We start from the raw sequence: 17075 nt of genomic DNA, 5'->3' as shown, positions 1-17075 counted from the left end.
CACACACACACACACACACACACACACACACACACACACCCTCAGCTCTATGATTAACACTAAAGTGAAAAACAAATTGGTTTAGAAAGATCCATCAGTTAAACTGTGTCCTGTAACTCCAGAAATGAATAAAGGGAATTTTTAAAAATTAAATAGCATTTGTATTTCTAATACCACCACCAGTTTACCTACACGTGAAACATGCTTCTGTACAACAATGTAAACTTCACAGCAAGCCATTTTTACATTCATTAGAGCAGAATTTTCCATTGTCTTTAAATTACAACGTAATTTTGGGCTGAGACTGCTGAACACACAGGTAAGCCAACAATAACAGTACAATTTAGTTTCACAGTGGTTTTCTTAACATAAAGTTCATTTTAAGTGTCTTTGCAAAGCATTTCACATTAAACTTAAGTTTCTAAGTGACTTCCTGTAGAGCCTTGTTCAGATATTTTCCACCCTCTTGTCTTTATATGCTTGGCATGTGTGTTGTTTGATTGGGATACAAAATGGGAGACTGGCTTGTTTTATCTGTGTTTTGAGTCCTCTGTTGTAGAAAGAAAATGTCCTTCATGAGATGTCGAAGCCTTCACTGCACACACAAAATCTGGGGCAAGTCCAGGTCCAGGAGCCTGAGCAGCCCACCACCAAACAGAGACAAAGACATTGCCGGAAAGTCACCTTTGCAAAAAGAAAGGAAAAAAATAGAGAGGGGTGGGGGCAGGGGAGGGGCCTATCCCATGGAATGAAAACACAAATGCACCAGAGTCCATATTTACAAACTAATAGAAAGTATAAACATTATTGTATTTGGAACCAAGTCAAAACACCAGGAGGAGCTAAATTCAGATATTGCTTAAGTTATACATATATTTTCCAACAAAATATGCCATCTGTTAAAAATAAACAACGGATCACTCAAGTCAATTATTGATTGGTTTCCTAATGATGAATTAAGGATTATTTTGTTACCTTATTTGATTAGAGGGTGTAGCATAACTTTTTCTATACCTATTTTATTGATTTTGCAAAATCTCAACAATTGCACGTTTCAGAAGTTCAGGTTGATTTAGAATAAATATACACATGTGGTTTTACCAAAGACTAGTTTTAAAAGTTCCTTAAGCCCTTTGAGGGGTGCAGGTTTCTTCACTATGTTAAAACAGTGTGTGGCCAACACAAACGTCTCGTTCAGTCCTTAACATTGCTTTTGTTTTTAACTCCTACAGTCATGTCAGGTGTTCTGTGAGAGAGAAGTTATGGTAAGAGATATTTAAGTGTCATCAGCACAGAGGATGTGAGTCCGTAAAGCCAGCTTTCGAGGCAGGAGGGTCGGAGGGCAGAGGGGTGGGATCCGAGACCAGGGAAGAAGGGGAGGGTGTGCTGGGGGAGGGGGGGCGGGACTCGGGTGAAGCTGCGGCAGACGGAATCTCCCATCAGAGTGCGGAAGCCGTGACAGAGTGGCTACCTTCTCGGGCTGCCTGCATTCCCTTGAACGCCAGCGACGCGGGAATGTCACAGTTGTGGGGGGAAAGTGGGGTGCCACTGGCATGTTGCCACCCGTGTCCAGCAACATAACCAGAAGGAGCAGCGCTGTAGGTCATGTAAGGCGACACTTGGGCTGGGGTAGGATAAGGAGCCATGCTGGATGCTGACACAAAACTGCTTACAGCTGGGAGACCATTTGGTGCCTAAGAGGAGTAGGAAAAGAGAAGAGGTGAAAATAATCACATTAGAGCGGTTGACATTTCACGAGTTCTTAGAAAGAAGCAGAATGTCAGTTCTGAGTAGTAACAATATTCTGACCCTACTTTCTGATTTTTTGTTGTTGTTGTTTAGACTTGACTCTTTTTATATTCTAAATGCATTCACAGTCTTGCTACTTAAACATATTCTTTCCACAAAGATTTTGAGGAGGCTACAACCAGAAAATTCACAGTATTTGCTCTTGCTACTTGGAATTACAGGAAGGAAATGCAGGGTGAGAAAAGAATTAATTGTGATTAAGTACTCTTAGAATCCATTCAGCTCTCTATCTGCCTTTGTCAACCCTCCCCATACTTCAGTTTTGTTTGACTCTTTTGTTGAGGCATTTGTGAAGGGCCTGGTTGGTATAGCTTTCATTTCCATTAAAGAAGGGCAGAGTATGGGCTGTCACTTTAGAAACTCAAAATGAGCATGACCTTTGTTAAATAAAACGTGGGCCATATTTTAAAACCATGTTGAAAATGCTTGTTGGACGAAGGGCATGCAAAATCAGGCAGTTTGTCTAGAAGGGTTCTTTAATGACAATTGGGAGTATATTTTCCAAAGCTATTTTATCAAAAAGGAAACTGTCAGAATATAAAAGAATCGCATATGCATGGTTTTGAAATTGGAAAATTTGCTTGCTAAGTTTTAGGGCCCTGTGATCTGAATTGTTAGAAGCCACATGGATAAATCTCTTGAAATGAATTTAAATGTAAAATGTTAGTTTGCAAACAAAATGCAGCAACGCTGGCAGGCAAGTCTGCCTAGAAGCCAGTGTTCTCTTGGCAACCAATAAATTATTGTTGGTATCGTTACTATTAACAACACCAAAAACACCCTGATTTCTAATCCTCATTCTGGCATGAATACTCGGCATCCTTCTTCAACTAACTTCATTTTTCCCCCTGAATTTCTACATTGTTGGGGCTTCCCTGGTGACGCAGTGGTTAAGAATCTGCCTGCCAATGCAGGGGACACAGGTTTGAGCCCTGGTCCGGGAAGATCCCACACCCGGCAAAGCAACTAAGCCCATGCGCCACAACTACTGAGCCTGCGCTATAGAGCCCGTGGGCCACAACTACTGAGCCCGCGTGCCACAACTACTGAAGCCCACGTGCCTAGAGTCCATGCTCCGCAACAAGAGAAGCCGCCTCAAGGAGAAGCCCGCGCACCACAAGGAAGAGTAGCCCCCCGCTCGCTGCAAGTAGAGAAAGCCCGCACAGCAGCGAAGGCCCAATGCAGCCAAAAATTAATTAATTAAATTTTTAAAAACATTTCTACATTGTTTAGAAATAAAGAAAATCCTGTTTCCTGGTAGTGATGTGAATAAACAAACATATCACCATATTTCCTAATGAAACTATATGTAAGTAATAGAAATATTATTCATAAAACCAATTTAAGCCTTAGAGGTAAGAAAAGCGGACATATGTTGGATACTTTTTCCAATTCAATTGCAACACAGAAATTGTTTTCTAATTTAATTCATTTGGTTATTATTTTCACTTCCACATCTGTGAGAATGCAACAGTGGGGTCTCAAAAATGATTTTCTCAATTTAGAGTAATGCATGGAGTAGAATATATACATGAATGTGATTTAACACTACTTGTGGATTTCTGACAAAATAAGAATAAAAGTAGAGGAGTTAGCTTTGCATAGTTCTATAAGAAGACACACCTTATGTTCTTTTTGTCAGAGTGCTTGTTCTTTGAAAAATGGGGAAGAGGAAAGGAAACTGAGGTTTCCTGAATCTGTCCTATGTCCCAAGCACTAAGAAGTATCCAACATATTTTATCGAATAATTGGAACTGACAAATTGTATCTCATTTTAACCTATTGAGTTTATAATTACAAGATAATTTATAATGAGTACAATGCGATGTTCAATTGAAATTAAAATGTGTTACAAAGGATGATGCTCTGTTTTTTAACAAAGAAGCCATTGCACATCAATGTTGAATACAAATGAAATATTATCCTCTTTTTATACAAAAGAATATAGATTAAGGAGTTTAGCCATTTACCCTATAGGCCAATCAGCAAGTCCATGGCCATGTGTTAAAAGAAATTATCATCCCTGTCTGCTGCAGGACCCTCTGTAGCAAATCATGCTACTCTTCCAGACAATTAAAAGATAGATACAATTTAATTTCAAACTAGAGCATCTTTCCTGGTAAAAGATTCTTTCCTCTTCTAGAACCTGATTCTCATTCTTAGATCCTAATTCTGTTTCTTAACTTCTAAAAGAAACTCTTTTTCCTTCTTTCTGAAAATGGCTCATTAGAAAATGGCTCAAAAAAGCTACACTTTGAGGCTCTCAACAGATGAGTATGAAGATAGACAACTGTCAAATTGCAGAAGAAATTTAGCATTGCATAGAGATTTTATTTCTGATCATTATTATCTAGAATTTTCCCAATAACCTAAGAGAAATTAGTTTGGAAAGGGATTGTTCCACTTCAGTTATGGAAAGGTGTTTGCATCTATATTTGGCCTCTTCCATTCTAGCATTAATTAATATTTTATACTATTTGTGCCAATGTGCACCAAGAATCATAAAATAAGAAGGTTAAGGTTGAAATTACTTTTAAAATAATGAAAACCTTTGCTCAACACTTTCCAAGTACATAGGTTAGATTATTTACTATAATACAGAAACAGCATATTGTTTAGTAATACATTAGCAGAAAAAAATGTATTGGTGAGTTCTAAGTTTTTCCTACTCATTCTGTTTTCTTTATATTTTTTCTATCATTCAACATTACATTTCTCTCTGAAATACTTGCTTTGTTATTGTCCCTTTCCCTTCCTTACACCCTTGCCCTTGGAACCACTGCTCTCTGATGTGACCCCTTTATTTGGGGCTCTTCAGCCATTCTGATGTAATGTCCACAATCTCTTACATGGGTCCACTTCTTTTTGCCCAGAGATGTTCTCCCTGAGAAGCCAGGCTGGACTAGACTCTCATTTTAGGTAATGCTCCTAGGATTTGGGGGGAGGGAAAATGTTGGATTTAGGCCCCTGTTACCTTCAGATGCCTTACTTACTCCATAACTACATTTGTTTGTCAGGTGTAGAAAACACTAAGAGTTCTTTCCAGATTTGTCCATTTTCTATTAAGGCAAACTTGTTTTTCATGCTATTAGTCCTATTAGTATGAAATATTTCAAAGTTCTCTAAAATCTGCAATATATTTAGAGTCATTTTAGTGATGTGGGCCCCTCTGTACTGCAGAAAGGAAAGTTGGGAAGGGAAGCTCAGAGAGGTTTGACATCCTCGTCTTGTAGAAAAAGGCAAGGGGAGGCTAATAAAGTGTTTGCTTAAAAGAAAAAAAAAAGAAATCTTTAAACAGTTTAAAAATAGCTCTTAGCTTTCCCTCAGGTTTAATTATGACCTAGATTTGGGGTGGAAAAGTTTTGTCTTAATTTCCCTTTTTACTTTTAAAGTTCAGATTTAGAAATTTTTAAAAAATGGCTTGAGCAAGATAAGAGAACAAGCATGCTTTAACTGAAACGTACCTGCCACCTTCACTATTCATTCATTCTAGTAACTCAATAAACACATCAATTTTCTCACTATTAATTTTGAAACATGACATTAGTAAAAGGTATAAATCTCTACCAGGTAAAGTAATTGTTATTTATGATGCAATCACTGAAAGAGTAAAATTTTCCACCACAAAGGAAAACAACTACAGGTAGCATTGATGTTTGTTTATTCTTTCCAATAAAAGAGTACATGACTTAAAGTTCCCAAATCTGTTTAATGTTTTCAGTGAAGGGCATGTAATTAATCTGAAAAGCTAGTTAGGCTGAGTAGAGACTACCAAATGTACACCATAAATATAGTGGGAGCAAACATGCTAAATTACTCTATTTAATTAGAATGTAAATATGATTTATAAATTGACCAACATATGGAATCCCCAGGGAAGAGTAAACAAATTTTCCAAATGAAACCCCAGCAATGGGCATGTAATGGAAATCTCATTTTTGAAAATGACTTTACCTAAAGATTCCATAAATAAAACCTCAATCCATCAACCCCTTTTTCATGTGGATCTTCCATGAAAGCCCTGAGAATCCTTTCCTCTAAAGAACTGTACAAGGGTCCTCCCTAAGGCAAACTATCTTCTACCTAATGTTGAGAACGAGATTTATTAATACAAAATAAAATAGACCAAATTGTATACCCTGGAAAAAGTAAGTTCCTTGCTCTGTTGAATGTTTCTAGAAAAAGATGTATTTTTATCCCACTGACATTAAACGAAAGAGTCCAGAAAAAATACATAAGATGCAATGCAGTCTAGTTAAGGCCATCACAAGAGAGAATGAAAGTATGAGTTTTCATTGCATTTGTTCTAAAATGTTAGAAATACAGATTTGCCAGTTTTCAAAAATATTCCTAAGTGAATATGTCGAGAAGCTATAGTGGCAGAGAGCTAGACTGTAAACAATTTGAGGACAGGGACTTGTCTTTAATCATCTCACATCCCCACAAAATGGGACACATTATAGGCGTTTCATAATCATTTGTATACTTAAGTTAGTGCAGCCTTTTGAAAGCAAAAGATGTGTTGCTCTTGCTTTTAAAAAACAACAGAAAAAAAAACCAAAACTGGGCACCCTTTATCACCGAACAAGCATTACACTTTAAGTAAAGCAAAATGAGTAAAGCTGTTGAAAAGGTCAATAAAAGTTGTAACCTAGCTATTTCATTATTTGATTTATGGTCATTCCATTTATTCCCCACCCCCACCCCCAGAGAAAATGGAAATGCATTAGTATCCAAACACTTGTGACCGTGAAAAACTGGTATGACAACTGTCTGGCAATTAGATGTTATAGACTATTCTTCAGATGCTGGTAGTTGTCTACTCAACATTTTTTCTCCTGAAGAAAATGCAAATAGCAGTGCCAAGTCTTCTATCTACAGTCTTTCATCCACTCATCAGTTCTACCTGGTTCTTCCCTTACGACAAAATCAGTTTACCTTGGCCTTATAATAAAGTAGGTTCAGCCACAAATAGAGATGTGCTTCACCTAGAATTTCAACCTCGATATCATAAGCAAGAAAAAGCTTCAGATCTGAAAATAAACAAGATTCTCTCTCTTTTTTGGTGAAAATCATTTTTCTGACTGCTGTTCTACCCTTCTTAATTCGTTATGCAATAACCTAGTAGAATAAATCTGACGAAATGATGGTTGTAAATATGGTTTCAACATTCATCCAAAAGGATCTTAATTATGGGTAATTGCAGATCTAAATGTCTCTAGGTAATGGAAAGCTGCTATTTAAAATGTTTTTCTAAACTTTATTTTTCCAAAATGTTATTAAAATTGATGTAGCCTTGAAAAAAATTTAAATTGCTTTTTTTTGTATTTTATATGACACATTTTAGCGATACATAATCATTAATTTTGTTTTAAAACATAGTTAAAAGTTAATCAGGTCAAAGAATATTTTTCATAATAAATAACATGAATTTCAAAGACTATTGGCATTTGCCTAAAATTGCATTCTCTACAAAATTATAAATTATTTTAACACAAAGTTAACTTTGTTTGATATGAAGAAAAATCCATGGCAACTTCATTTATATTTTCACAAGAACAGTGTGTCTGCAAGGACAGCCAGTCTGTTAAATAATGCACTAGAAAATTATATTCAGTATGCTGAAATACTATCTTTATTTCAAATACAATGTATAAATGAATGTTTCATAAGAATTTCAGATTAATTTGTCTCCAAATTAAACTCTTTTCACATCTCATTTAACTCTGAACTTTTTCATAAATTCAAGTGTTTATAGACTATTCTCCATTCCTGAGATCTCAATTTGTAGCTAATTTTATATTAAACTTGCTGTCTGAGTTGACGTATACTACCCCAAAATGAAGATACTCAAAGATTATAAATCTGCCATTCAGATGACTTTAATTAGAGTACCAGATATTCATTTTTTTCTGAGAAAGCATGCCCAATTATACAAAGAAAATTTCAAGAACTATACAACTGTTTATAAACTGTTAGAATGAGGCATTAATTCACTAAGTACCACGTATAAGGGTAGATCTATTCCAACCTCATATTTCTCTGTATGTTTTTGTTTTTGTTTTGTTTTGCCATGCAGTTGCATTCAAGAGAGGTTTTACAGTTTCCACAGAAAAGGACCAGCGATTAGGAACCAGAGAACATTATTGTCATTCAGAGTTAGATGAGATTAAAGAGTTCTAGCCCAATATTAAATGTGGGTGAAAAAAGCCAAAATAAATATCCTTTTTCTCCTATCCTCAAAGATAGACAATAAGGACTTCAGAATGGCACTATAAAATATCAATTGCAGTGTAATATTAAAGTGTACAGTTTGAATATTCTAAACTAATGTTTTAAAAACAAGATAGATGTGTGCATAAGGTTCTAATTACTAGCAATCGGGCATCTTTCTTTGCAGTTTAAGCTGAAAATAGAAACTCTAGATTACAGTAATCAATAGAACCTATGATCAGTTGTCAAGTCAGCCCCTCTGGTAATTTTACAGGTATATTCTGACAAAGGATTATGCTCTAAATCCTATAATCCTGAACCCTTGATTTCCTCCTTTATATACTAAAATGAAACTGAGATTATATAATACTACACTATTTAATAACAACCATAAATGCACTAAAAGTATTATGTGCAAAAATTTTGAGAATTTTTTTTTTGCCAAAGACTTTCAATTTTTGTTTATAATACAAATAGAGAAAAGTTTTACCTAAGTTTACACTAGGGTTGTGGAAATGGACATATGCTGATAACATTTTGAAATATAACTTAAAAAAAATAAAACTACCCTTTGAATATTTGTAGGAGAAATGCATATATGTATGGAATACACACACACAACACACATTTGCATCTTTGTTTATGAGCAAGTTTTAATGTATAATTTTACTCTCAAGGAAATCAACATCTAAATTCCAAAACTGCTCACAAAATGACACAGTCTAAGTGTATGTGTCTACTTAGCACACCTTCAGCATTAAGCACTATTTTGATAATCATAATAGAGTAGCTACTGATTTAATTATGCACAGAAATTTTTCAAGTTTTGATATTTTACATCATTTGTATTATCTTGCTACATGGCAATGCAGAAGATTAGCATATTGCCATTAAGAACTTTCCAAACGAAAGTTTGATACAAATGTCTTTTTCTTCTGCAAAAAAATTTTGACTTGTCCTCAAGCATTTAGAGCAATACTTATTTGGCCACTTATTTAAGTTACTTACTCTTATAAATCTGATAATTAAGTGACTTGATATTCACTGTATAAAATGTAATGGATTTTTAATGTTCAGAATATGCAGGATAGATTACTTGACACAGTGTTTTATTTTAAATTGATTAGTTTCATTTTGAAGTGTATGTATTAACTAACCATTTCTAAACAAGATAATACACTAGGTCTATAATTCAAAGGAGTAAAAATAAAAGTAATCATAAAGATTTTTGGATTATGATGCTGCTTTATATATAAACTGGGTTCATCAACTACATGTGGGAATTAGAGACCTTTATTTTCAACTCTGTACTTCACAATGTTATTCCAGGAAATGAAGACCTAATAAACATTACTGAGCACCAATTAAATGCTTACTACTCTGTATACTAGGTGCTTTATAGATGCTCTTTTGTTTCTAACAAAATACCTTGACACTTTTTGACTATGAGCTGGCTGACCAAAGTATATTCTGACAAAAGAAAAAATTTCTTGTTTTTTGAGGCAATCTCTAACGCCATTTCTATCAGGGTAATATTTAATGAATGCCTACTATGTGCCCTATAGTTGCATTATCTCATTGAAATTTCACATCTCTTGAGGTTGACCCTATTATTTCCCTGTTTTATAGATGAAAAAAATGGAGTCTCTAAAAGGTTAATAACTTGAGTAAGTGGCAATGGTGCCATTGTACGTAATGCCTCTTCTTTATGAACTACCTGCTCTTCTGTGGAAGGTAGTGACAAACTTTCTTACAATTTCTCTTTGGCATTCTTTACGGTAGAAGGAGATTCAGGAAAGGGACCCTCCTTCCTTGCTGCTATTTTCTGTGATATTTGTCATGGGAGAGCTACTAATATATATGGGATTCTGTTTTAACAAAATAAGGGAGGGAAGAGGAACTGAAAATGGGGTTTGTTAGGGAAAATAAAGACTAGGATTTTTTTTCCCAATTGAATAAACGTTGCAAGTCCTATTGTGCTTAAAAAGTTTATTTTAACAGATAAGAAAACATTAAAAGTTTTAAGATTTCAAAATAATAAAATGAAAACTGGGTATTTTGAGGCTTTGGAATTGGAGTTTGGTATGAAGAAATCTGCAAACCTACACAGGTCTGCTCAAATAAACCTTACGCTGCTTTAAGGTCCAGGTTTGTTTTTGTTGTTGTTTGCTTTTTTGAGAGCTTTGAACTCCTGACTCCACCGTGGTGATGAATATAGACTCAAAACTCCTGGGCTTTTGTTGCGGTGTTGCTTAGTTTTTCTCAAAGGAAGAAAAAAAACACGGGTGTTTTAATTTTTCTTATGGAGAGTCGGGGGAGGGCGAGAGGGAAAGAAAAATTAAACGGTCCACAGCCGGTCCGTATAATTTGAGGTTTTCTCACTAACCTCCCTGGGGAGATTACGACGTGACCTTTAATCGGGAAATGGTAACTACGCAGTTTATCTGCTTGCCCTCTCCTCGCCGTCGCAGGACCAGCCACGCGCGCCCGTTCTCTGGGAGCCGCGGACCGCCCGCGCGGGAGGAGCCGCAGCGGCGCGCCCTGGGGCGTGCAGACCGCTCGTCCAGCGCGCAGCTGGGAACCCACGGCCGCTCTCCCGGCCCCTCGGAGGCGCCTTCCCGGGTAAGTGTACCCCGACGCGAGCCGCGTTAAAGGCTTCAGGCGCGACCTCCCCGCGCCTCCAGCGGCCGAGCAGGCCCGGAGGCGCTTCCAGGGCCGCGGGGGTCGAGGCCTCACTACGCCCTCGCGGGTCCGGGCCTCTGTCCCGCCCCCATTGCCCCGGCTTGGAGCTCGTGGCCGCCACGGGGAGTGGACCTGGGCCTCTCCTCGGTCGAGGTTCCGAGAGGGGCCCGGGGCCTCCGTCGCCCGAACCCCCGCGGCCCACCCGGCGGGGCCCTCGCGTCCTCACCTGAGCGTACTTGGCTTCCTGCTCCAAGGCCCCCTTCTCCAGCCCGTTCACCGCGTGCGGGGCGGCGGCGGGGAAGTTGCTGCGGCCCAGGCTGCTCCACTCCTCCACCTTGGGGCTGTGGTAGGGGGAGCTGTCGCTCACTCCTGGGGAGGAGGAGAGGGCGTCAGGCTGGAGGGCTAACCGCGCGCCCCCTCCTGAGACCGGCTGCGAACCCGCGACCCGCGAGCGCGAGGGCTGCGACCTCTGCCGTCCCCCTGCCCTCCGCCTCCCAGGGGTGCGGGAATGGCCCCTCCGGCCGGGAGCCCAGGGCTCGGCCAAGGTGACTTGCCTCGAAGTAGGCCTCTCCCCGCCCTCTTCCCCACGCCCGCGGGAAGATACGTTTTTCTTTTTCATCCGGCCTTTGATTACCTCCTCCTGTCCTCGCTCCCCCGGGGAAACGAGTGGAAGGAATCTGAGAATTTTCCCCCAGTTTTCCCAAATCGGGGAAAGAACCCGTGAAACTGGATGCGCCGTTCTCCCCATTCCTAAGCCACGGTCCCAGTCCTGACCCGGGGTCGACTGGGGTTCGACAAAAATCTGAGACTGGTGCTAACTGAAAAGGGAGAGAGGGTCTCCCAGGCCTAACCGCGCCTATGCTGGCTCTCAGAGACATCCAGAAAAGTGCTCACTGTGCTGTGGAGATCTAGTACTTCTGTCAACAGATGGAACAAAAAACCTGCAAAGTCCTTTGCAAACAAATAACTAAAGGATGCCCACAATATACATGCAAAACATAGGTGCACAGGTTTCTGCCTTCCGTATGTGCCTACCTTGTGTGAGACTACCCTTGATGCTCTATCTCTACACGTTAAATACGTGAGGTTATGTGCATATAACTTAAAAAATAAATACTACAGTTACCACTGTAAATGCCACCAGTGTCAGAGGTAAGGTTATAGGTTTTCTTTTTCAATGAAACAAAAGGTTAGGATAATTAAAGTATAAGTATTTTGGAAAAGAAGTAAAGCCGTCAGCTATCCTTTATGTTTTTTTTTTTTTTTTTTTTTTTTTTTTTTTTGCGGTTTGCGGGCCTCTTACTGTTGTGGCCTCTCCCGCCGCGGAGCACAGGCTCCGGACGCGCAGGCTCAGCGGCCATGGCTCACGGGCCCAGCCGCTCCGCGGCATGTGGGATCCTCCCAAACCGGGGCACGAACCCGCATCCCCTGCATTGGCAGGCGGACTCCCAACCACTGCGCCACCAGGGAAGCCCCCTTTATGTTTTTAATAGAGATGCAAAGAAAATTATACGGGCGTAAACTGATTACCACGATACCTAGAGGTGTACATATTGAATCACTGGCATCTTTAAGTGAGCAAGTAGAATTTTAAAGAGAAGATATTTGAAAACTATGAGCAGTTGGTCTTTGGGACCCATGGGTAGAGGACTGAATGAAGTTTGACAAAACTACTACAACTTGATTTTAAATACTTCCATCTGATACAGTGCTTCAAAGGGGCAATCATTTTGTAGAAACGATCATTGGTAGAACTAATCATTTTATATTCACAGACTTGTCAGAAAACAGGTTGTTTAAAGCTGGTATCCAGAATCAACAACATGTAGAATGAAGAGTTGCTCCTCTCCATAATCTAATACTTTTTCAACTGACATTTGGTCTGATTGTAGGCTCCCTAGGGAAGAAAAGTTTTCTTTTCAACTCTGTCAGTCTTTTTTCACTATGCCTCCCCCTCTCCAAAGAATTAGATTGTGTTCCAATTTGCACCAGGAAACTGTATTTTGGCCCAGAACTGCCAGTCTCTTCTTGCCTTCCCAGACAAAAGGCAATCGGTGGGCACAAGCCTGAAGTTATCTTAAGAAATTGAGATCCCCCTGCGCGCCCCCATTTCTGCTGATCTCACACTTTCCCATGAACCGGGGCTTCCTTTAAGTGTCAGTGAGGTCAGTTTATCCTATAAATCAAGGGCAAACTCTCTTCAAATAAAGCTCCAACCAGCTCCGAACAAGACAAAACCAGGCTCTTAGAAGGATCTTGTAAAGTCACAGTCAGAAAGCAAGAAGATGAGAAATCAGGGCTATGCTTTAATTATTTAAAAAGATAATTGTGCCAATGTGGTGGCAACCGAGAAAGGCAGGAAACAATTAAAGGAACTATTTCCCCTTTTCCTATTTAATTTTTCCTCTGCTCTTTTTAAACTTCTGGCTGAGAAATTAAGAAGGTAGGCTCTTTATCTCTGCATTATTTAAATTCTGCGTCTAGGGCATTTTTTACTTTCTTTTCTCCCTACCGAGGAAGAAGTTAACGCTGTTTTTGTTTTGTTTTGTCCCGTTTTAACAACGCAGTAAAAGAAAACAACCTCGGGTCTCCTGCGGAAGCCCGACTAAGCACAGGGGCTCGAGGAATCGTTCTTAGCGAGCAGAAAAGACACACCACACGCAAGGTCAAGGGTGAGAAAGGAAAGGCACCACTGAAAACGTTCAGGGACTAGATGTCCACTCACATTCCCGGGGACTGGGGGACCCTAAAGGGAAGCGGCAGGCGCGGGAAAAACGGGAAAGAACAGAAAAGAGGACAGCATGAAATCGCGTGAATTTTCTCTTCATCACAGCAGTAGTTGGTGCCACTTCCTAAGACATATATGTAGTGAAATCTGTTAAGGTAAAAAGTGTCGGGGGGGGGGAGGAGGAGGGGGGAGGAGGGGGAGGACAAGGAGAGAAATAAAGCAGAAAATTAGTCCCCGAATGAGCAATGCTGTAACACGCAAGTTACTAGTAGTAACTTCAGGACCTCCGTTTCCGAGGAAAATGAAGTGAAGCATAAGAATGAAACCAATTAGGTGACATTTGAACTTCCTGCCTGAGCAAATTTGGTCTGATTGCCAGAATGCAAGAAGAACACTGCAGTTTCCACAGGGTGCCCGACTCCTCGCGGCCGCATCTGATCCCCAAACAAGCTGCCCGCAGCAGTGTCTGCAGCCGGCAGCCCCACGCCTGCTCGGGCCTCTCCGGCTGCGCCCCAAGTCCGGCCCCGGCGGCGCTCTCCAAGTGAGCGAGCTGGTCTGAGGCTGCGGCGGCGCGCGAGGCGGGGGAGGGTGGAAAATGCGAACCATGTGTCGGGGATGGGGGGATGCTGTGGGTCTGGTCGTTTGAGATGAGGCAGTAGACTGCGTGTGGCAAGGAAACGAAGGGCATGAATTTCACGTTAATGAGATCAGGACACCCCATGGGAGGGCCCCTTACGTTCCCAAAGGAAGAAGCCTCAGGCGGTGGGATAGACGCGGGCCCCCCCGGAGGCCGCAGATACAGAGACCCCAGAGAGGCTGCGGCGGGAAGCTCTGCACATACACACATCCGGTCCCCGAGCCCTTACCTTGGTCGGTGATGGAGCGAATGCCCAGGATGTCGGTGACGGAGTGGGAGGAGGGCCAGGTGCGCGGCATGGCCACTGAGCCGGGGATGGCGGGCACGCCGGGCGGCGTGGGCACCTTAGCCGCGGCCGCCGTGATGGGGCTGGGGTACGAGTAGATGTGGTTATAGGGCAGCGCCGGCTGCGGCGCCGGTTGGTGCTGCTTGTATGAGTCGTAATGGCCCTGTTGGGCCAAGTTGCCGATCTTGTTGCGCAGGATGCGGCTGATAGAGCTCACCGAGGGCACGTTGTACTTGTCACACACGCCGTCCGCCAGTAGGCGGTCCCGTATCTCCCAGGCGAAGATGCCGGGGTCCCTCTGCTTGTAGGTCCGGATGTGCTTAACCACAGTGGGGGTGGTGACCCGAGGCTTGCTGCCCCCAATGGCCCCTGGCAAGATCGAGCCTGTCTCATTGTAGCGCGCCAGGATCTTGCTGACGCAGCCGTGCGAGACCCGTAGCTGGCGGCTGATGTCACACGGTCGGATGCCCAGTTGGGCCAGCTCCACTATGCGAAGCCGAATGGCGTTGGGCAGCGGCCTCCCGTTCACGAATACTCCTCCCAGCTGGTTCACCTCCCCGAAGGCTGGCTCTGCAAAACGAACACATGGCGCGCGGGGACGCGCATCCGCAGTTTGGGACAAGCGCTTGCCACTCGGCCTCCGCGCGCGTCATGGGACAAGGCGGATACACCCGCCTCGGACTAAGGACCCGGGCTTTCACCAAACCGTAAGGTCCCCGAGCCTTGAGGAACGGCTGCAAATCACCGCGGTCGAGTCAGACCCTCCTCCCTCATTCTGGCAGTGCCTGAGGCCGCTACAGACAAATGTAGTGGTGAGACGCAGGGCCTCTCCGAGTGCTCAAAAGTCTCCGAAGCAGGCGGGGAAATCGGTCTCGACGCCTGCAAGCGGCTCCTTCTCGCCTACTCGGCGCTAAAGTCCTTGTGCCGCTCCCCCTTGATCCCCAGCGCCCCGCCTTGGGACCTGCGCAATTAGACAAAGTCTAGTCTTTTTTTCTGGTTGGCGTTTTTTACCCCCACCCCCGTGTCTGCGTGTATGTGAAACAAAATTTGGTCCGCAACTGGGACCGCGGGGCTTGCTGATGCAACCTCTCCCTACTCTTGAAATCAGAAAATGGCATCAACAGCAGCAACCCAGTAGCCCGCGTTCAGACTGAGCTGCTGTGCGTCGCTGACCCTTAGCGTGTTCCTACAAGTTGTAGGAACACAAGCAAAGTCAATAAGGAGAGTGTAAGCGCTCAGTGGTGCGCGCCCTCGCGCGCCCTCCCTCCCTCCCTCGCCCGCTCGCTCCCTCCCTCCCTTCCCGGTTCTGACAGCGTCCCCCGCCGCCACTCACCCATTGCTCCGAGCAGTACACCAACCGGGCCCCAGCTCCGCACCCCCAGAAAGAAGCTTTTCGCGTGGCCTCAGTGGCCCGGTGTGTCGCTCCCCCGGGCCGCTGGTGCCTCCGCTTCTCCCCGGGAGGAGGCGGCGAGAGTGCAAAAGGAAGGAGTAAAAGGAAGTCTGTGCCCCGATGAAAGAGGCTTGAGTTCTGCATTTCAATCTAAGCAGCAACGTGGGCTGGGCTGAGCGGGGCCGGGCGGCTCCGTCTATCACTCACTAGGGACACGCCCCCAAAGAGGAGGGCCCGAAGGCAAGCTGCATGCTGATTGGTTTGGTCCGTTGAGCGACAGCACAGTCCGGGAAAGTCCTTCCGCTGTCTCTTTCAATCTTGCTCAGCACCTGGGTGACTAAATACAATGAAAAGAGGTGTTTGACACCTTCCCAGGGGCAGCGCAAACAGACAGCAAAGTCAGGCTGTTAAAAATGCTGAATAAGCAAATGAAAGCGTTTGGTCTGAATATGAAAGACTCGAAGGGAGAAGGGGCTGAGAATACTTCTTTGGGGGAAAGACGGACATCTCAGAATTTAACTTCAAACTCTAGGTGGGAGGTGAGCGCCACCGTCTTTGATGGTGGTGATGGTGAGCGTTCTTAGAATAGCCTGTCCTGTAAGCCTCGAGGGGATATCAGGAGAGGATGGCTGTTACCGGCGGGTCCTACCGCGCTCCAGCCTACGCCAGGTGGCCAGAGCCCAGGTGTGAGAAGGTAGGCCCGTCGGAGAGACGAGGAGAATTAGGCGAGACCAAGCCAGAAATGGAGGCCTTTGTTTCCACCAGGTGGAGACCTCTCCCCCGGCCTCATGACTAACGCCCCGCAACAGTCTCTAGGGAGTTCATCCAGGAGCACGGGGTAAAACCCTAGCCTAGACTCCAAGCAGGAAAGTAGCCACACGCGGCTAAAGCAAGCGCACAACGTCGACCAATTGCCAGCGCATGGGGCACTCTCTGCGGAAGCCAGCGCGCCGCAGGGCTCAACCGTGTTGCTGGTCCACTGGCCCTTGGTGCCGGCCGAGGTTCTCCGGTTTTCCCCCACCAGTGAACCACTGCAAAGGGCTTTTGTTTAAATATGAGAAAGACTTGGTTCCAAGAAGGTAACACTGAGCCTGCACATGTATGTGACTCTCACGTCTTCTGACTAGCTGCCAGAGGCCCTGCAGTTCAGCCTGCCTTCTGAATTTTCACTTTCATTCACGCTAAGGCTAATCCAAAGTGTACAGTATTCTTTTTGGCAGTCAAAGTTATTCACAGTTTGAGTACCGGTTATGGAGAATGCTAATCAAAATCAAAAGCAAGATGGGGAACATTTTTAATGAACTTGGGAGTTTGTACTGCTTCTGGTCGA

At 43.2% G+C, this 17075-nt stretch overlaps 1 protein-coding gene across 2 annotated transcripts in view; it reads right to left on the bottom strand.

Annotated features, from left to right (window-relative positions):
- PAX9 (paired box 9) overlaps nucleotides 1-15878 on the bottom strand; it is a 17386-nt gene extending 1508 nt beyond the window's left edge. The window contains exons 1-4 of one of the 2 annotated variants that reach the window (XM_027111093.1): nucleotides 15689-15878; nucleotides 14299-14925; nucleotides 10931-11073; nucleotides 1-1694 (exon numbers count right to left, since the gene is read on the bottom strand). The exon at nucleotides 1-1694 is cut by the window's left edge and continues 1508 nt beyond it. In XM_027111093.1, the coding sequence (XP_026966894.1) occupies nucleotides 1440-1694; nucleotides 10931-11073; nucleotides 14299-14925; nucleotides 15689-15692 (1029 nt within the window). In that variant the 5' untranslated portion in view covers nucleotides 15693-15878 and the 3' untranslated portion in view covers nucleotides 1-1439. Of the gene's footprint in view, nucleotides 1695-8468; nucleotides 10284-10930; nucleotides 11074-14298; nucleotides 14926-15688 lie in introns of those variants that run through there. The other variant, XM_027111094.1, reaches the window with a different exon arrangement.
- Between the last annotated feature and the right edge of the window lie 1197 nt (nucleotides 15879-17075).

This window comes from Aethalodelphis obliquidens, unplaced genomic scaffold (genome assembly GCF_003676395.1).
Source record: "Aethalodelphis obliquidens isolate GAN/ISIS:26980383/991018 unplaced genomic scaffold, ASM367639v1 scaffold10, whole genome shotgun sequence".
Lineage (NCBI taxonomy): Eukaryota > Metazoa > Chordata > Mammalia > Artiodactyla > Delphinidae > Aethalodelphis > Aethalodelphis obliquidens.
Note: the sequence above shows the minus strand (reverse complement) of the source record. Positions and strands in the feature narration are given on the sequence as shown.